The 21,716-nt window shown below is 35.4% G+C and overlaps 1 protein-coding gene and 1 long non-coding RNA gene across 2 annotated transcripts in view; one reads left to right on the top strand and one right to left on the bottom strand.

Moving 5' to 3' along the window:
- Positions 1-21,716, top strand: part of LOC136821605 (SH3 and PX domain-containing protein 2A-like) — a 46,592-nt gene that overhangs the window by 10,059 nt on the left and 14,817 nt on the right. The window contains exons 10-14 of the mRNA XM_067077826.1: positions 3,563-3,680; positions 4,200-4,293; positions 4,848-4,909; positions 7,349-7,464; positions 8,019-8,066. Of these exons, the coding sequence (XP_066933927.1) occupies positions 3,563-3,680; positions 4,200-4,293; positions 4,848-4,909; positions 7,349-7,464; positions 8,019-8,066 (438 nt within the window). The remainder of the gene's footprint in view (positions 1-3,562; positions 3,681-4,199; positions 4,294-4,847; positions 4,910-7,348; positions 7,465-8,018; positions 8,067-21,716) is intronic.
- Positions 11,541-13,245, bottom strand: LOC136822055 (uncharacterized). The gene is made up of 2 exons (XR_010848850.1): positions 13,058-13,245; positions 11,541-12,503 (listed from the first exon to the last, which is right to left on the bottom strand). It is a non-coding gene; the product is annotated as an uncharacterized lncRNA (long non-coding RNA).

Below are 21,716 nucleotides of genomic sequence, written 5' to 3'. Positions count from 1 at the left end.
GAGAAGACCCCCTCCCCCCTTAGTGCGTACATGCTATGTGGACGGCCCCTTACTGGTATGCAAGCATACACTTTTGAGCAGACCCCCCTTAGTAAGAATGTAAGAATGTTAGTAACTATGTAAGAATCGGATTACCATCTAAGTTAATAAGATCTGAAAATACGTATGAAGGCATGTTTGTTAAGGTAACAATTAATAAACAAAAATGGCTGATATGTTGTTCCTATAACCCACATTTAAATAACATCAACGAGCACCTAGAAAAGCTGCAAATTAGCATAGATGCGATAGATATCGATTATAACAACATTCTGGTTGTAGGAGACTTAAATTGTGAAATTGAGAATCAGCCTTTGGTTGATTTTTGTGAGGGGTTGAATCTCAAAGCTATGATTAACTCACCAACCTGTTTTAAAAATCCTGATAGGCCAACTTGCATTGACCATATGCTTACAAATAAGCCAAATCATTTTCAGAAAACTGCTTATACTATTACCACTGGAATATCGGACATTCACAAGATGACTCTAATAATCCTAAATGAAAACTTTAAGAAATTGCCACCGAAAACAATCAGATACCGATCTTACAGAACATTCAACAGTGATACTTTTCGCATGAAACTAGATCTGATCATCAATAGTGATAACAGTGAATTTGAATCAAAAATAAAATGTATCATAGAAGAACTAGACAAACAAGCTCCTTTTAAGTATAAAACGGTTAGAGGTAATAATATGCCTTTTATAAATAGAGATATGAGAAACGCCATCATGATAAGATCCAAACTCAAGAACCTGTACTATAAAAATAAAACACAAGAAAACAAAACAAAATACAACAGACAAAAAAATTTTGCTTATCGCTATTGAGGAGGACTAAGAAAGACTACTTTGCCAACCGTAAAGATTCCAACATAACTGATAACAAAAAGTTTTGGAAAACTGTACAACCATTGTTTTCAAATAAAGGTTCAAACAATAAGAGTTATACCTTAGTGGATAAAGAAAATATCATAAATGACGAGAAACAGATAGCTCAAATATTCAATGACTATTATGGCCAAATAATATCAAAACTAGACTTGCCTGAGCCTCCCTATGTTGCATTTGACGAAACAAATAATCATACTGAAGTTTGTATTCAGAAATATAGACAACACCCAAGTGTCACTGAAATCAAGAAAACTGAGTATCTTAAAAAATTTTCTTTTATACCAACAACGAAAGAGGAAGTAGGGAAAATCATTAAGGACTTAGTTCAAGGAAAATCACAGCCAAGCTCAGATATTCCAGTGAAAATCATAAAGGATAATTGTGATATGTTTTCCGAGTTTTTGTGCTCAGAAATAAATGCGTCATTTGAGTCAAACTCTTTTCCAAAAGAATTGAAAGAGCTGATATAACACCTGTGTATAAGAGAAAAGGTTCAAAGAATGACAAGAGCAACTTCAGACCGGTGAGTATTCTCCCAGTTCTGTCAAAAATTTATGAAAAAGTCATACATGCACCAAGTCTCAACCTACTTCAACAACATTTTGAGCAATAGACAATTTGGATATAGAAAAGGAATGAGTACACAAACTCCACTTTTAGTCATGACTGAAATTTGGAAGAAAGCTACAGATGAAAAGAAAAAGTTTGCAGCGCTACTCATTGACTTATCAAAAGCTTTCGACTGCATCTCGCACGAACTATTGATTGCTAAACTTGAAGCATACGGATTTTCAAGGAGTGCCTTAGGTCTCATAGCAGCCTATATATCAGATAGAAAGCAAAGAACGAAAATTGGCGACCATTACAGTACCTGGCATAATGTTAAAGTAGGTGTTCCCCAAGGATCCATTCTAGAGCCACTACTATTTAACATCTACATGAGAGATTTGTTCTACTTTCTTGAAAATAGAAATGTACTGAATTATGCAGACGATACAACACCTTTTGTGATAGCTGATCCTTGGGAACAGGTTGGTGAAGAGCTCTCGAATGGAGCTGCTATCATCTTTGAGTGGATAACCCAAAATCAAATGAAAGGAAATGCAGACAAGTCTGAGTTGATAGCTAACAATACCAGCAAAGAAATCTTCATTACTATACAGAATGAACGCATCTTTAACAGCAACTCAGGCAAGATCCTAGGATTAACTTTTGACAACTGTCTGACTTTTGAGCCATATATTAACACGATTTATAAGAAAGCTAGCCAGAAAATCAGTGCACTTGCGAGGGTAGCACCGTACATGAATCAAAAGAAAAAGCAAAGGCTCATGAATGCCTTCTTTCGAAGTCAATTCAATTATTGTTCGCTTGTCTGGATGTTTCATGTTCGCAGGCTAGATCAAAAAATAAATCACCTCCACGAAAGATGTTTGAGGATAGTGTATTCTGATCATACATCTACTTTTGAGCAGCTTTTAGAGAAAGACGGTGCCATCAAATTCCACCATAAAAGTCTTCAGTTGTTAGCAATAGAACTTTTCAAATGTAAAAATAACATATCAGATCTAACTAAAGAAATTTTCAAACATGATGAAAATATCAAAGTAAATCGCAAAACACCTTACTTCAGATCAAGAGAAATAAACTCTGTTTTTCAAGTTTGGGAATTAATTCCGGATGAGTATAGAGATATAGTTGATCTTAGTATTTTTAAGGAAAAGATTAAGCAGTGGAGGCCTACATCATGCCCGTGTAGAAACTGCCGGACCTATATTGACGGTGTCGGCTTTTTGTAATCACCTTACAAATTGTAAAGTAGCGATGACTTTTATTAGCCTTTGTTGCTACCTGTTCGTCAACTTGAAATAAACTATTACATACAACTATTACATAGTGCGTACGTACTATGTGGACGGCCCCTTACTGGTAATGCTAATCGTGAGAAATTAAATTGTTTATAAGCACCAAGTTATCCTATTACAGTTTACTTTGGTGTTTCGTATTTTTTTTACAACCCCTCTGTTAGTGGTAATTTTCACTGTGGTTCAAAGTTTTTACAGAAAGTTTTTTTCTCAATCTGGGTGAATTAGTGCTAGAAATTTTTTGCAATTTCAGGATAAAGTAAATTACGGGATGTATCCGGATGGAAGGGTGGTGTCACTGAATCCAAATGATATCTATGTACTTGCTTTCTGTATCTGAGATCACCTATAGGCAGTGCCACAAATGACGGCTGATGACCGGTAACTACCAGTCACTTTGTAGTTTCTACCGGTCATTCTGAAGCTTACTTTTCACTTTGTCCGGTTAAAAGTCTTATAGGCTTCTTTCGTAAATTTTAATCTACTTTGAATAATATTATCTCATAAGATGAATTCATTTTAAAAAAAATATGAAAGCCTATCAAAGGGTCATTTCAAACTCCGCTCCACCCCCAAGAACCCCCTTTCCAAATTACTTTTGCTACGCTCCCAAAATTACAGTCAACTGAAATTTCCTTATTTGCAGCACACTGTATAGAACTAAAATTTAACTTTGTATCAATGTCTAGCTTAAGTCAAACCAAGTCCTTTTGTTTGCAGATTTTTGCATGAGAGATATCTTCTAGGTCTCTTTTCTTGTAGGTGAAAAATATGTTTCAATGGTTGGTTACACCGCACAAAATAGTGATGAATTATCTTACGGTGCTGGTCAAGAAATTGAAGCCTTGATGAAAAGTAGTTATGGATGGTGGAAAGTCAGGTACACATGTCAAATTCATCAACTTTTTAATCAGATGAATTTTTGCAAGCCGGCATATTTATGTTTTTACAAACTGTTGCCTTCTTTTGCCTTCTTTTCTGGAATACTATATTTTTTGATTTGATACGATTTAAAAACATTCAAAAATTACAGAACGAAATAAACTCCAAAACATACCCGAGAGAGAAAGAATCTTGAAGCTTCAGTAATAGCAAGTATGAAATAAACTCAGATTGGTTAAAAATTTAGCAATAATAATAGCTTTTTGAAAAACAATTCATTTGATCATTTATTGTGTTAAACTGTCACTTAAAACCAACAAAATATTTGATTTGAGATCCATTCAAAAAATCTCATGAAAACATAAGAGAAAATTTGTCAATCGAGAAAATTTGGAGTTTATTTAGCTTGTAATCTTCTTTTCCTGCAAAAATTTAATCTTGACAAGGTAGTTGTTTTGACCAATCTTTTGTGTTTTTAAACAAAGAAATTAACTTCAATTGTTTTTATTTGTTCTAGAATTAATGGTCAAGTGGGCATTACACCGGCAACCAATTTACAAAAAGTAGACGATACCACTTTATATCAATCTGCAGATGAACTGAAATCCAGGGTAATCAACACTTTTACTCAACTTCAGTTGAGCTAGAATCTGAGAATGTCTGTCAGTCAGTCAGACAGTATGTGTGCCTGTCTGCTCAAACTTTGGGGTAGGCTGAGGACTTCAAAAATAGTCCGATTTGAAATTTTACACACTCGATCCTTGGGTGAATCTCTGGGGTCTTTGACATTTTTTCAAAATTTTGATTTTTTGGGGCAAGGTCACCAGTTTTAGCCCCAAAACGAGGATAAAAGCTTTGGGGCAAGCTTGAGACTTCAAATAACATATTGCAATTTAGGCCTTCAAGTGACTTTAAAGATACTGGATTTCATAATTGCTTTAAAGGAAATCAACCAGACCCCCAGCGGTTTGAAGGTCCATCAATGCAGAAATATTTTAAATATTTAAATTTATTTCAAGTTCAACTGGCGTTCGAGCAGATTTTTCAGTTCTTTCAGACTATTTCTGTTTCAAGATGAATGGCTTTTCAAACGTTTCAAACTCCATTTTTTTCAGACTTTCTATTTCAAGTTCAACTGGCTTTTCAAACTCATTTTCTTTTTCAGACTGTTTCTATTTCAAGTTCAAGTGGCTTGTATGCAGTGATAAGGAAACCACCACCCAGACGGTAGGCTCAATTCCTATTTGTTTTAGTTACCTCCACAGAAAGGTTCTTTATTGCTTACTCGTTTCCTTTCCTAAACAGATAAACCAGCCTATCAAATCATCTGATTACCCCTTTAAACAATTGAAATCTATTGTCGATGCTGTCCTATCAGCAGAAACTTTTCATTTAGAATTTGCATCTGACAAAAACAACAGCAATGCCTTTTATAATAATGATTAGCCCGGAAAGCTGGCGACGAAAAGTCATTCGCTGAACCCAATTTTTCTGATTTTCATGATGGCGATGGGTTCAGCAATGGCTTAGGTCGTCAGGACAGACCTAGCACATTTTTTGTGGTCGTGTTTTAATTGGTCTAAATATTTCGAGAAAGCAAATTATTTTACGCTTAACGAATCTTGGGAATTCTCTTTATCACGTCAAAAGATAGTTTGATTCGCAAACCTCTATAGATATATCTCCTATATAGGTTTGCTTAATAGTGTACGGCTTGCCTTCCCGCTATGGTGGCTCTTATGGTGGCCGATTTTACCTTATTTGCCGAGTTACGGAAAGGGACGAGTTTTATATGGCGAGTCAGAAAATAATAAAAATAAAAAAGAGACAAAGTCACAAAAATATGTCCTGTCGTCACTTTAAAACTTATTATATAACAGTAAGAGAGTCTGGATAAAAAAATGTATGAAAAATTGTAAAACAGTGTATTTTATGAAAAAGCCTAGTTCTTTGAGTTCTATAAACATCAGCTTTCTGACTTCAATCTCACATTGTACAGGAAGTCAGAGAAAAGATCAAAACAAAGAATCCATAAAAAAGAAAGCACTCTGTTCTAAAAAAACAACTTAACAAACAAATGAAAAAATCTTCTTGCATCCCTATAATGAATAAGGTTTTTTTCTCTTGTTGAGGAAAAGAAACTATACAAAAAAATTGAAAGAAGAAACCATTGTAAAATGGGTTTTGAGATCAGAGAAAATTTGTACCTTGAAACCATTAAAAATGTAGAAAATATTATACAAAATTTGTTAAGTTTTCTTGCAATTTAAAGATGTATCACCAAGACATCTAAGAACTATCAACTAAAATCATCTCCTCTAATATTTGAGTCTGACTAAGTCTTTCGGGTCTGCAAAAAGTCAAAACAAAAACTCAATCTCTCCAAAGTTCTCGAAACCGACAAAAATATGAGAAATATTTAATCATAGCTGCACGGTTCATGCTTTTTGGAATGATATACCAAGAAGCCAAACTAGAGGTATGAACCCTTGTCCAGAGTCAGTTTTTGATGGCTAAAATTTGAGAAAAAACTTACAAAAAATTTGACTTAAAACTCCTTTAAAGTAGCTTTGAAAACTTAAGAAATCTTCCAGAAAGCCAAAGAATCCTGCTCTCTAACAAAGAACAAAGTAGATTTGACATACCTGTTGCTTTATTGTAGGCTCCAAAGTGACAATACTTGTTGAAACTTAAAAAAAATTCAAGATCTTGTAACCAAAACATCAGCCAAAATCAAAACAAACAAAAAATCTTAATTTGAATCATTATTTCATGCAACTGAGACACAACTTTCCCTTGATGCATTCCATAGATACAACTGAACATAAATTTACACATACAAAGCTTTTAACTCTAAAATTATAACTTCCAAAAACCAAAATAAACTCCAAAAAAGAGAAAATCTCTACTTCGCTTCGGCAGCCATGTTGAATTCAAAATGTGAACAATCAAGCGAGCCTGTATCAAACTAGCACGTACATTTTTAATATCGCTATCAATAATGAAAATATTTGTTATTAGTTTGTTACAGGCTATGAAAAATCTAAATCGTAACGGGGAGAGCTCCTTCACAAATTCATCATCATAAACACTCGCCAGCTAAAAAGGGTTGTTCGCCGAAATTCGGCGAAAAGCGGCATATTCTGGGAAAGAGGATCTACCGAGTATTAAGCAGCCTCTATAAGAAACTTTTTTCTCTAGAGGATGAGCAGAAGCCTAGTCAAAAGACAAAAAAAGTCCAGCGTTAAAAAGAGAAACATTTTTTCAACACAATGTATTTAATTGTGTTGCTTTATAACGTTATGAGATGGGTGTGTAGGTGTAATCTGGCTCTCGCTAATAGTATATGCGTTGTTTTTTTATAAGAACAAACTATATAAGAACATAAGGCTTCGCTTGCCAAAATGTTACGAACAAGTTGAGAACGTTTTAAGGCTTTGTGGACTCTTAGGAAAATAGTCAAAAATATTCACAAAATGGTCAAAAAAAGTTAAGTATATAAAATGTTAAAAACGTTTTTAGACTTAAAACTCAAAAAGTTAAGAACATCCGAAGGCTTCAAAAAATTTGGGTGTTCCTATAAAAACGTGTAGAAAAACGTGAAAACAGTCAGAGCCAGATTTTTTAGCTAAATAATAATGTTGGGACTTTTTAAAACAATTTCAGTGAATCTCTTAGAAGCCGCTCATCATCTGGACAATCAAACTTGCAATCACCACCACTTGATAGTACTGCAATCACCAACAATAATGGAAGTCTGACTGGAAAGAAGCCTTCAAGATGTAAGATTCTTTGTTGACCACGCCATGAAAAGATGTTTTTATAGACAGACAACTTTAAAGGGGGATTTACATGGGAATTTTATACCAATGAATGATTGAAGAAAAATATGGATTTAGAAAAATTTTATCGAAATAAATAGTTCGAGAGCTGTCGGCCTTTTTATTAGGTCATCAGCCTCAGAATTTTAACCAATCCTCAACGTGTTCACCTTATCGAAAACTGTCAAAAAGGTTATGTCAGATCGTACACTAGCGGTCTCTTTGATCTCCAAGAACTATTTATTTATTTCATTAAGTTATTCAAATTTTGTTTTTATACCACTGATAATATAACTGTTTCAAGTGCTTATCAAAGACCAGAGATTTATTTAAAAGTGTCTTGTCTATACCAGTTTTCTGTGCAGCTTAGCATCTCTTGGCTGTGAATTTTTGCTCCCAATCTAGACTACTTGATGTTCAGAGCAATATTAAGATTTAGATACTGTTAGCTCCGTACATCTTACTTCTCTCTTCTAAAGTACAAAATATATTGTCCTAATTTTTTTTCATTTCAGTTGTTTATAGTGCAACATCGTTTGCTGGTGGAAAATTTGTGATTGGAGGTATGTTTTATCCCTTTCTTCTAACATTTTGAAGTCAACAAAAAGCCTAAAAATCAAAACTCCCTTTCATGTGTTCTCAACTCAAATTTCTGATCCCATAAGGGGCCAGGATCCTCTGAACTCCTTTTCAAATTTGAGATATCGCATTTTGAAGTTTTGCCCGAAGCCAGGGATCTAAGGTATTTTTACCCCTGTTACTAGAAAAGTAGTCAAAACGGTACTCTGTACCAGAGTGTACCTCACGTTTATCACTTTGTAGTACATTCTGTGCGCCATGTCTGTTTGATAAGAAAATTCCCGCAAGGAAACCTTTGCGATGAAGTATGATTTATAAATAGCAACACTTCTCTCATCGTCTCCCCTTTCTCACCAACACTCCATCGCAGCGGTCGGTTTGAAAAATCTGAAATGAGAAAAGACAATGACAACGGACCCTCTACGGCAATGAATTTTAAAATAAGCCGTAGATATCAGGTTTGTGTACAGACCAAAACAGGGGGAGGGTCCCGTTGGTCTGGACCCGCCAATCACCGAAAACGAGGGCTATGTTACCAGACCTCCCGCTGCCAAATCCTTAACGCGGTCTTGCAAAATTCCGTAATCTAAACCTTCCAGATGTTGAAAGTTCTCCCGACCTTCAGAGCTTTAGCGTGTCGGATGAAATTTCTGCAGCCTTGTCCCCCACACATTGTTAATTCACCATCGATGGTTAAATTACCACCGACGTAGACTGTAGGTGTGAATACTGAGGAGCCTCTTGTCCCCCACCTATTGTTATATCACCAACGATGGTTAAATTACCACCGACGTTGATGGGGCCGTTTAAAAAGAATCTACCCTCTGTTTTGATGGTAATATTTTCATCACTGTTGATAGAGCCATTTAATGTACAATTCCGCAGTATAAGTGTTGAATTTGTACCCATAGTGATATTTTCACTAACGGTACCTGTCAGTATTCTTGTTTCGCCGTTACTGATATGCATATTGGCTGAAATTGGTAGTTGAAACTGCTGCATCTTAAACTTGATGCTTTTTACGCCACACTTTCTTTAATTCTTATATCGAACTTCTCGTTTCCTATGATAGAGTTCAAATAAACTGTGACAATTCAAATTTGCAGAAGCATGCAAGAAACTTCTCTTCAAGAAGAGGCAAAATATCACATCACAATGAAAAGGTCAGGTTACGCTTTTGCTGAAAGTTGATACTTTCTGAAAGGTTTTGAATGTCTTCTGGCATATAAACACTCCCTAAGAACAATAATATTACTTCTAAGAGCCCACACTGTGTGTTACTTTCTCTTTATAGTTAAACACAACAAATAGAGTAGTAAGGCTATAAACAGGCTGCCCTTTTATACACGTTTTTTTTTTATCAGAACGTTTTTAATTTTGCTGAGCCTGGATGTGCTTAATTTTTACAATTATCTAGCCAAAAATGTTTTAATTACACTTAAGATTGATAATTTGTTTTTGTAAATTTTAAAATGCAACTGTACCAGCGGGAAGACATAGTGCTTACGAAATTGCTGAAGAAAAATAATATTTTCAGACTTAAAAAAGACTAAGAACAAAAGGCTTCAATAAACTGTCGACGTTCTTATGACATGTACTATATGCGCTTAAGAAAATATGTTAAAAAAGCCTTTTATTTCTAAATCATGATTATCAAGAACAAGCTTGATGATTTTTACATTCAAAATGCAAAAAAATGGGACCCATATTTCGGTTCTCCAGTTTCAGAGCCTCGATACTAAGCATTGTTATTTGCCTTGATAAACTGAGACGCTTTTCAAGAAGTAAGCATTAATTGGTTATCCAACTGGCATATTCATCGAATGGCTTTTTTGTAATCTACTGATTATTACAATTGAATTTTGTTTCATAAGAGGAGGTGCTTAAGAGCTTACTGCTACAGTATATCTATGAACTGCTGCACCTCTACTTCTTAACCCATCCTTCCACAGCGCTGACTGCACCATTTAAATACATTTTTTCTATAAGGCCAAGTTTGCTAGCTTACGAGACTTCATTCATCATTACCGTCTTACTTCGAATTAATACCTGACTTCTTTTAAACGCGCCTCGAATAAACGCCCCTCCCTTAAAATAAACGCCTCTCCCTTAAAATAAACGCCTCTCTTAAAATCCAAAAAAAATTAATAAACGCCCGGGAAGTTTATTCGAAGTAATGCGGTTACACTGTACACATAAATTGTTAAATTAGATATCTATATTTATGCCGGCAGATATATCTTCAACTACTACATAAAGATTAAAGAAACGGTGTACACGTTGTTTTTTTTAAGAAACTAGTTTTTTTTACCAAGCAGCCTCGATGTTTCTTAAGAAATCGGCCTTTTGAGCCTTAAATGTTTCTTTCATGTTTCTAAACTTTTTGACATAATCAGCCTCGTGGAAGGCTGAATTGGAAGGTTCTTAAGAAAACCGAATTAAAAAATGTTATTTTCTCATTCTCAGCCTCAGCATGTTTCTTAGATGTTTCTTAAAATTCTCAATACCTTAAGTTTCTTGCTTACGCATTCATCAGTTGATTAGAAAATCTTCAGCTATACACGTGTTCCTTTATAAGAACAAACTATATAAGAAAATAAGGCTTTATGACTTAAATATTAAGATCAAGTTCAGAAATAATTTTAATGCTTTACGGACTCCAGAACACCCAATTTCTTAGGAAAATTGCTCGAAAACATAAAACAGTAAAGATAAGAACAGGTTAAGAACAATTTTTAGGACTTAAAAGGCCAAAATTTAACAATAGTTTCAACATTTTTGGATATTCTTATAAAAAAAAGTGTATTTTAATGCAAAATGCATATGCTTTTACTGTAGGATCGCTTTAAAAAAAATGCTTTCTAAAGTATTTAAACTTTTTAGTCTCATTTTTTTGGGCGTCATAACTCGACACGCGCTGACGGAAAGGACCGAAATTTAGTTTTGGTGATTTGTTTACTGAATTTTATTTTACCAATACATTTTTCAAATAATAAACATTGAAAAAGTATTTATAAGTCTGAAAACGTGTTATTAGAAAAGTTTATTTCATCCTTCAATCTTTTCTGTATCTCTTCACCCTCGATGAAATTATTCTTGATGAAAATAAACCGGGGGGACAATACTACCCTTGCCGACCGACGGGGTGTGCCGCTGAACTTCGAAAAATGGACCCTACGTGTGACTCATTTTTTCGCAAAAAGTGATCCAGAATGGAACTAAAACTCGCAAATTTTCTCAAAATTTTCTACTTTTTCCCTAAATCACCAAAAAGGTACCCTACGAGGGACTGATTTTTCTATTTTGGTGTTTTTGCGACCCTACGTGGGACTGATGGAGGTGACAAGAGATACCCTGACCAGCACGGCTCATCCCCGTACCCCTTCTTTACACAAGTAACCCCCTCCATCCGAAAATTGAAATTGGCCAAAAAAAATTAAGAAGAATAACACATTGACTTTGGCAACTGAACATAATTCTTATAAAAACATGTATCTACGATGCTTCTCGAACATAAGGTTGGATAAAACGATATTATAATCAACAGAATTTGTGGAAATGTAACAAATTATATTACCAGACGGTGTCAATCGAACAACTTCGAACAAAAATCGCAATCGAACCAATCGAACGTAATCGAACGCGATTGAATAATTGCGATTCGATTGTCGAACGTAATCGAATCTCAATCGAACGGCCGATTCCTGGGTAACATTCGATTGCGTTCGAGTAAGGTTGGATTGGTTCGATTGATTTTTGACTATTTTCGATTGGTTCGATTGATTGTCAATTACATTGGATTAATCTTCGATATCGTTCGATTACGATTATGTACAATGAGTTTGATTGCGATTAAATTAAATTGGATCACTCTGTTAGAGCTTCTTAGCGTGGGCGGCCGAGCGCTTAAGTACCATACTAAAGCGAATAAAATCTAATACAATTGAATCAATCGAACGTAATCGAATACAATCGAACGTAATCGAAGCAATCGAACAGCAAATCCTGGGTAATATTCGGTAATCGAAGCAATCGAACAGCAAATCCTGGGTAATATTCGATTGCGATTCGATTGCGTTCGACAATCGAATTGCAATTATTCGATTGCGTACAATTGCGTTCGATTGATTCGGCGTTCGATTCGTTCGATTGACACCGTCTGGATATTAGAGTGCAATAATATAAGTTTTTATTTTGAAAAATGTAGAAATTGATCTCATCCAATGTTGACTGTACCACCAGTGACGTTCCCACCAACAGTACAACTCCCTTTCATTGTGATTGTTGTTGTTTTATCTCCAATGATGTCTCCTTTGGTTGTAGCATTTTCCAAAATGAGTGTCGAATGTGAACCCATAGTGATATTCTCATAGATGGTCCCTGATAATTTTAGCGTTTGCCCTTCCGCGACGTGTGGCATTCTGGAAAATGAGGGTGATATATATAATTTTTAAGGTTCTACAGTGGATGTTCTCTCGCTTATTCGAACTTCTATTATCCGAATCTTTCTATAATAGATCTTATCGGAATTTTTGATTTTTCTAAAAAAGCGATGCATTGTGGGATTGTTTCGGGAGTATTACAATAGAAATCTTTTAGGAATTCCTCGAGGGAATTCTATTGTAATACTCCCGAAACAATCCCACAATGCATCGCTTTTTTAGAAAAATAAAAAACTCTGATAAGATCTATTCAAAATAATTCTCAATTCCCTTTTATAATACTCTCTACAATTCGAATCTCTCTTTAATTCGAACAAATCAGACTTTTCATTCTAGCCCGATTTAGTCAAAGTCCACTGTACTTCTAATTATGATAGACTCCCTACAAGATACAGTCAGGTTTCTCAAACTTATTCGCGCAAGAAGAAGCCTCGTCAATTGACCACCCTGGGTAATTTTAGATTCCTTTGTTAGTGCAAGTAACTAAAGAAAAAAATCCTGAAAATCAATCATTAAAGTATAACAAAGTTTACCTCCTTGTCTTTTTGAGAACTAAAAAATTGTTTGAAAATCGTTTGTCCTTTTATCGCCGATAAGTGATGATGGTTTTTTTACTGTTGAATCCTTGCAGTTGTGAATCTGAAAGTCAACAACTGCCTCTTTTTATAGAGACAGATTAGATAAACAATAATGACGTAATCTTTCATACAGAAACCCGGCGAAAAACCGTGGTCATGTGTCACTAGTTTCATTTTATAAATTCGAAAAAAAGAAAAGATTACGTAATGAATTGCATGATTGGGATGAATACGGAGATACAAAAAAAATCAACATCCTCCATTTCTTATTTTGAGTTCTCCATCACATTTTATAAAGGCAATGGTTTGTTTGTAGCTTATAATGTCACATTCAGCAATTAAATGGATACTTCGTAGAAGTGCGGTTTCTAAGAAACCAGTTCTGATTACATTTTCTAAGAGAACCTTTATGATACACTTCTTTTTATAAGAATCATGTAATTTTTGGGGAGGCTCGGCTGTTCTAATTTTATTGCCACTTTGAGGCTCAAATTGTTCTTATTCTGTTCTTATTTATAGGGTAAGTTTGAAGTGTTTCAGGATTTATGCCAAATTTTTGCTACTTTAACCCCTATATTGCTTGAAATTGAGTAATTCCAGGCTCAGCATTGTTCTTAGATTGTTCTTTATTTTTTGGCGATTTTGAGTCTCAATGTTCTTATAAAATTGTTTTCATAAGAGAAAAAAAGTGTGTTGTAAAAACCTTTTATGATAGATATCATTGAAAAATAAGCGAACTTATCAACGTGAATAGATTTTATACTATATTTGTAAACACAATATGTATTTCCCGAGATCTAAACATCGTGAAATTTTACCACATATACATTTTAGTAGCATAAACTTTCAAAAAAAGTTCTGATCATGAAAGTATAAACGCCTAAGTTTATACACGTATTTGTAAGAGAATCCAAAATTTTTGAAGCCTTCGGATGTTCCTAACTTTTTGAGTTTCAAGCCTAAAAATGTTCCTAACATGTTCTCATATTACCACCATTTTAGGAGCATTTTTGTCCATTTTCCTAAGAAATCGGATGCTTTAGAGTCCGAAAAGCCTTCAAATGTTCTTAACTTGCTCATACATTTTTGCCATCGAAGCCTTATGATCTTATATAGTTTGTTCTTATAAAAAGCGTGTACATAAAAGTGTGAAGCTTTGTATCGATTATCAATCTCTAGGATAGCGCCATGCTGTACCATGCATTGAGTTTCAAGCCCGAAGGGCTAGAGGCGAGACTCCTGGATGGTAAATGAAACGACTTATTTCCCATCCAGAACGTCCGCGTGTAGTTTTTACACAAACGCCGGATTGAAACCAAAATCTATTAGTAGATTTCAAAAACTGTAGTCCTCCAAAACAAAGGAACTGGTAGATACAATCAGTCGTCATGATTACGGCACATTCTATGCGCGTTTGGGATGGGAAATAAGTGGCTTCAATTTCTCTTGTCTGAGAAGGGTTAAAATTTCGCCTCTAGCGCTTCGGGCTTGAAACTCAATGGTACCATGCCTAAAGACAAGAACGATTTTTTGACCGTCATTATATTTATGAACATTGAGGCTAAAAATACCGACAAAAAAGAACAACTTAAGAACAATGCTGAGCCTGAAATTACTCAATTTCAAGCAATTTAGGGGTTAAAGTAGTGAAAATTGAGTATAACGCCTAAAATACCTCAATCAAGAATAGGATAAGAACAATTTGAGGCTCAATGTGCCAAAAAATAAGAACAGCCGAGTCTCATCAAATTTTACTGGTTGTTATAAGTACTAGTACTGTAATGTAGTTTTTACACTTGAATCACGCCTAACACCCATCAAAGACAAGTTGAAGTGTTTTTAAAGAAGGTTTGAGAAATTGTACGTCACGAGGAAAGGTATGCTAATACTTGTTCGTACCGGTAAACAATTTTAACCAAGAACAATTCACATTTTTTATAAGAACATCAAAAGAATATTTGAAGCCTTCGGATGTTCTTAACTTTTTGAGTTTAAGCCTTAATGTTTTTAACATGTTCTTAATTTCGCCATTTTTTGAGTATTTTTGTCCCTTTTCCTAAGAAATTGGGTGTTTTAAGGTCTGCAAAGCTTTAAAATGTTCTTAACTTGTTCTTAACATTTTGGCCATGGAAGCGTTATGTTTTTATATAGTTTGTTCTTATAAAAAAACGTGTATTAGGTTGAATAATGTCAGTAAATGATTAGAATATTTTTTTTATAAAATTATCCTTGGCCTTTCCAACGATGAAATTTTCAAAATCTTAAAGGACATAATTTAATGTATTTTCTGCCGCCATATGCTTGTAAAACATTAGTTTTAAAACTAAAAGAAAAATACAATCTCCCTTCCTCGCAATTTTTGAGAAAATCTATTGTTAATTATGCATTGTCAGCACATCCCTTTTCTAATCACGAAATAGAATATCATTCAAAATTGATAAAATTCTTAATTCACAGATATTATATATAATCTCTTGGTTGATTGAAATTCGATTGACGTTTTTGCTTAAATGTTGATTTGTAATTTCCTTCCTAGCTTTTGAAATTTCCCTCTTAGATTTTGTAATTTCCCTCCTAGCTTTTGTAATTTCCCTCCTAGATTTTGTAATTTCCCTCCTAGCTTTTGTAATTTCCCGCAAAATTGAAATTTCCATCGTTTAGAAATTCATCACCTTTTTCTTACTAACTTCGAAGGCTTAAGTAAATTAAATGCGAACGCATGCAAATACGTGTGTCAAAATTGTGTGAAAGTAAATAAAGATCTTTTGGTCCTCTCCCCTCAACCTGGACCTCAACCATCCCTGCGAACGGCCGCCGAGCTTGCAAAATTAAATGAGACGATTAAAGAAAACGAAAAGACAATTAAGAAATTGAAGTCTAATGAACAACACCTTCTCGAGATAATTGAATCTCAAAAAAAAGAGCTCACTAATCTCGAGAAGAAATTGTCTAATGATTCGGCGTTTCATACTGTCGAATATGTAGAGAGTAAACTGGAAAAGAAACTAGAAACCTTCCGAACGGAAATCTTAACATCATTGAAAGAGGAATGTAAAAAATCGTATGCTGCAGCAACTTCTGCCAATGTCCAAGTGCCTAATGACAATATCAAGACTGCCGTTAAAGAGGTCCACGAGGAGGAGACAGCAGAAGAAAGGGATAAGATCAGAAGATCAAAGAACATCATCATCCATGGTGTTGAGGATCCAACGACAGAGGATGCTACCAAAAAAGATGAAGCATGGGTGAAAACACTCATCGAAAAGCTCCACGTCAAAGTTAACATCAAGTATATCTCAAGAATTGGCAAATCAGTAGACGGGAAAAAGCGTCCCCTCATTGTTACTCTGAACAGTGAGGAAGAGAAAATGAATGTATTTGGAAATCTCCCAGCGCTAAAAGGAATTGATGCCTATAAGGGGATGAGCATTTGCGAAGATCTAACTCCAGCTCAAAGAAAAAAGTACAAAGAGGCGGCAGAAGATGCTAAGGCACGAAATCAAACCGAAAAAGATGGAGTCTGGAGAGTGCGGGGTTTTGCAAAAAACGGCAAAGATCGGCAATAATCCAAACACGAAAAAACCTTAACATACTATATACTAACTAGCCGGTGCCCGGCGTCGCACGCCGGTTTAGCTGTTTGCTGAACGCATTTAAAGTCCTTTGGATGTTGGGAAGGTGGCTTAAACACGATGAAATCAAAATTAAAGAGAAAAATTCTCTTCAAAGTTTGACTCTACAAGACTCTATCCCTCCCGGGTGACGTATCTTTTAACTATATTTTGAAAAAGATTTTTGTGGCAAAAATGATCAGAAAGCAGAAAAAGGGCGTCATTCCCAAATTACACCATACCAGCGACCAGCGACGTCCGAGACGGCTCTGCAATTAGATTTTTTTTCTCGCTTCGCTCGCGTTACATTTGCCGTAGTTCTTGATGTTTAGGAAAACTTTGATGTCAAGATAAGCGGAGTGAAATAATAGACATGGTACGAGATTCGTCGAAAAAAGGCAACCCGGGGGAGAAGGGTATGGGTATGGGTATGTGCCGGCCTTAAGGGTGCTTTTTTTGAAACATGGCAGTTTGAAAAATCGGAAGATCATCTTCAGTCCCACTAAGAATTGGAAAAATAGGAACATTTCAACTTTTTACCCCCAGAAAGATAGAAATTTGGTCAAATTAGTTCCAAAAAGTGAATTAAAATTCACACAATTTCCCTTCTTTCTTCTCTTTATTCTGCTAAGGGTCCGAGGGGCAGTGCCGAAAGTCAGCTCGCAACCATAGTCTCCCCGGAAGGCAGCTAGGACAGGCAGAGAAAAAAGCGTGATAGCGCAATTTTATGTTGCTTTTTATAAAATAACTTCGTCATAACTTCAATAATTTTTCAAATTCAACAATGACTTAGATTTACAGCAAAATAATAATCGACATACATGTTTAAAGGTCCCTTTTTACGAAGTAAGAATTCTAGTTTTTACCGCCTTTCGAATGTATTTTTAATGTTGCTGTTGTTCTAACAAACTTCAGAAGCAGCCACCGACCTAAAATTTGGCAATATCTGTTCTGATTTGCCAGCTGGAAGGATTTCCACGAAATTAAGAACAGTTCCTCGTTTTCCAGGCGAGAAATTTTTACTTCAGAACAGTTATATTTTTCCAGCTAGGAGTTAAAAAAACTTTCAGAACAGATACGAAATTACCAGGCGATTGATTTTACGCGAGTTAACTGTTCTTATCTACCAGGGCTGACAAAATCTTATAAGAACAGATCGCTAAATTCCAGCTTGACATTGAAGGACTTTTAAGAACAGAAACTTAATTTCCAGCTAACAGTTCGCACAGATCCACAATTTCCAGATGTTTTGTAGAACAGATGGAGAATTTTCAGCTGCCACTCCAGGCAAACACATTCAGGACTTTTTATAAATTCCCTCAGAACAGATAGGAAATTCTTAGACACGTTATTTATAAATATAAGATATCAGACTATTTTTTCATAAGAACAGATCATATTTTTCCAGCTGGTCCCAATCTTCAGTAGAACAGATCATATTTTTCCAGCTGGTCCCAATCTTCAGTAGAACAGACCATATTTTTCCAGCTGGTCCCAATCTTCAGTAGAACAGATCATATTTTTCCAGCTGGTCCCAATCTTCAGTAGAACAGACCACTTTTTTCCAGCAGACTTTTTTCTTTAGTTCGGTAAGAACAGACCGCCATATCCAGCTGGAACGTGCCTTCAGAACAGATATTTTGAAGTCCTCCTTTGGTGGATGCTTTCGAAACTTGTCTTGTGATTCTTGTGTTTTATTTTACATTTGTTCTTTTCTTTAACAGATTCTGTTTAAAAGATTTCTTTTGTTTTGAAAAGAATTCGAATGTCTCAAATCAAATAAGGTCGTTAATTACATTCGAAAACATAAAACAAAAGAAAAGAAAGAAAAAAAAAGAAAAAAGTCTAATCTATCAATCAAAACAAAGTTTTCATAAAACGGCGCGAATCTGATTTAACACATTTGTGGAGCAAGAAGCAAAAGTGATCTTTTAAAAGAACATTGCTTGCGAAAACGAAAGTGACACACAAAAAACAAACAAAAAACAAACCAACAAAAAACAAACTGACATACAGACTACGGCTATTAATATATAGATGCAGACCAACTAACTAAAATAAAGAAAAAAGAACTAAATGAAGTGATTTCAAAAGAACAACCCGATATTATTGCAATTTGTGAAGTAAAACCGAAACATTCGAAAAAAGAACGTCTCATACAAGACTACCACATTGAAGGCTACTCCGAACCCTACGAAACAAATGCCTTAAATAATGGACGTGGAATCATCGTTTTGACACATAAATCGATCAAAAATGTAGTCGAAGTGACACCAAATAGTGAATTTCAGGAGGTATGCTTGCTGGAAATCAAACTCAAAGGAGCGGATTCTTTGCTTTTTGGATGTATTTATCGAAGTCCAACCAACACGCCAACATCAGCAAAAAACAATACAACACTTAATCTTCTTTTGAAAGAAATAGCAATGAATAAGAAATACAGTCATAAGTGTATCGTCGGAGACTTCAACTATAAAGATATCAATTGGGAAAACTGGTCAACTCCTCACGATGACACGAAGGAAGACGAACAATTTCTCGAAGCTTTAAGAGACTCCTTCTTTTACCAACACGTCGATGAACCAACAAGAGCTAGAGGTACCGATACGCCGTCACTTATTGACCTGATTCTGACAAATGAAGAAAGCCAGGTTAGCAACATAACCTATCTTTCACCACTTCATAAAAGTGATCACAGTGTTCTATCATTTACGTTCGAATGTTACCTTGAAACAGAATGCATTACTGAAAACTATAACTACAATAAGGCAGATTTTGAAGCGATGAAAGGACATCTTGAGAACTCTGACTGGGTTACAGGTTTCCATCAAAAAGCAGGAAATGCAAACGTAAATGATTGCTGGAAGATGTTGCGAGATAAACTATTCGAGCTTAGGAATTGGTACGTTCCTCGTACGAAGGGGAAACATGCCTACGGAAAAAAGGGAAGTTTTGCAATCGATCAAGATATTCAACAAAGCTTAAAAGAAAAACGTCGCCTTCATCGCAAATGGATAAGATCAATAGGTACAACTTCGGAACAGAGAAATAGAGCTATTTACGCTACTGCGAGAAACAAGGTTACAGGAAAGATCAGACGAGAAAGAAGAAGACTAGAAGAACGAATTTGTGGTCAAGCAAAAAGAAGCCCTAAGAAGTTTTGGAAGCATATCCGGAACTCAATGAAGACCAAAACGGGAATCTCCCCTCTTCTCCTTGATCCAAATGATAAATCATCACTTCGTTTTACTGATGAGGATAAAGCTGACATCCTACAGGATCAGTTTTGCAGTGTTTTTACGAATGAACCTGCTGGATCACTACCTGAGTTTCCATCAGAACAGACACAGATGTAGCATTCGATCTAACAATCGACATGATCAAAAAGGAACTAAAAGGTTTGAATCCTAATAAATCGCTAGGACCTGATGAGATTCACCCAGTCATGCTGAAAAAGCTGGCCTTTTACATAGCTGGTCCTTTACATACTATCATGGCCAAGTCCTTCGTAGAAAGTAAACTACCTGATGATTGGAAGACTGCACATGTGTCCCCGATCTACAAGAAAGGAAAAAAGAACCTTGCAGAAAATTACAGGCCCGTTAGTTTAACATCAGTTGCGTGTAGAGTAATGGAAAGAATCCTAAAGAAACAAATAATGGAACACCTCACGAATGAGAAGTTGCTATCAACCAAACAACATGGGTTCATGGGTAGGCGATCGACAGTGACACAACTACTTCACTACTTAGACAAATGTGCGGACTCGATATCCAATGATAAGGTTGTTGACGTAATCTATTTCGACTTCGCAAAGGCATTTGACACCGTTCCACATCGCAGATTACTAAGAAAACTCGAAGCGTATGGTATCAGAGGAAGGGTACTTGGTTGGATGAAAGCATTTTTGTCCGATCGTTACCAATATGTGAAGGTCAATGGAAAGTTATCTAAGAAATGCCAGGTGCAAAGTGGTGTACCACAAGGAAGTGTCTTAGGTCCACTCCTTTTCGTTATTTACATCAATGATCTAGCTGAAGTTACCAACTCAGAAATGTTTCTCTTTGCCGATGACACAAAGCTTGTTGAAGAAATCAATAACGCTGAAGATGCAATTAGACTTCAGCACGATATCGAGGCAATGGAAAAGTGGTCTGGTGACTGGTTGTTGAAATTCCATCCTGACAAGTGCCACGTGCTGACACTAGGGAAATTCTGGAACATTCAACATGCACATCCTTACGAGATCGCTGGCTCTGTCCTAGAACATGTTGATCAAGAGAAGGATCTTGGAGTGATTATTGATAGTGAATTGAATTTCGAAGAACACATCTACACCAAGATCAAGAAGGCTAACTCGATCGTTGGATTGATTAACAGAAGCTTCGACTTCCTTTCTCACTTACTTTTTCAAGCAGGACATTTGCCGAATCTCAAAATAATCTCATATTTCCCAAATTTTTATAAAAATGAGAATATATTTCAGTTTTAAAATAAAATCCGGCATCTGATAATTAATTATTCGACACGCTGGCGTAAATTCGATGTATAAGAATGTCTATTTTGGCTTCGTGAATATCGAATTAATTTACCTTGTATTCCTATAAAATACACTTTTTTTTATAAGAACCAGTAAAATTCTTCTGAGGCTCGGTTGTTCTTATTTTGTTGGCACTTTGAGGCTCAAATTGTTCTTGTCTACTTTAACCCCAAATTGCTTGAATTTGAGTGATTTTGAGCCTTATTTTTCTTATAAAATTATTCTTTTGTAAAATAGTGTATGATACAAATAATTATATATTTTTATTCGCCGGATATATGTGAATCGATACATGAAATGAATTGAATGGTCATCGACAGCTTTCTTGGAGGTCCTCAAACATTTAGAATGTTTTAGAAAAGGGATTGGTTTCAAAAATAACTCTTTTTGAGACTGAGAATCTTCGAAAGTTCCTCGTAACCGATATGGATGGGAGTTTGAAAGAATGGATGAATACTTTAAG

The sequence above is a fragment of the Clytia hemisphaerica genome, unplaced genomic scaffold (assembly GCF_902728285.1).
Source record: "Clytia hemisphaerica strain Z4C2 unplaced genomic scaffold, Clytia hemisphaerica genome assembly, whole genome shotgun sequence".
Taxonomy (NCBI): Eukaryota; Metazoa; Cnidaria; class Hydrozoa; order Leptothecata; family Clytiidae; genus Clytia; species Clytia hemisphaerica.
The sequence above is the reverse complement of the archived record's forward strand: the minus strand, read 5'-3'. Positions and strand labels throughout refer to the sequence as shown.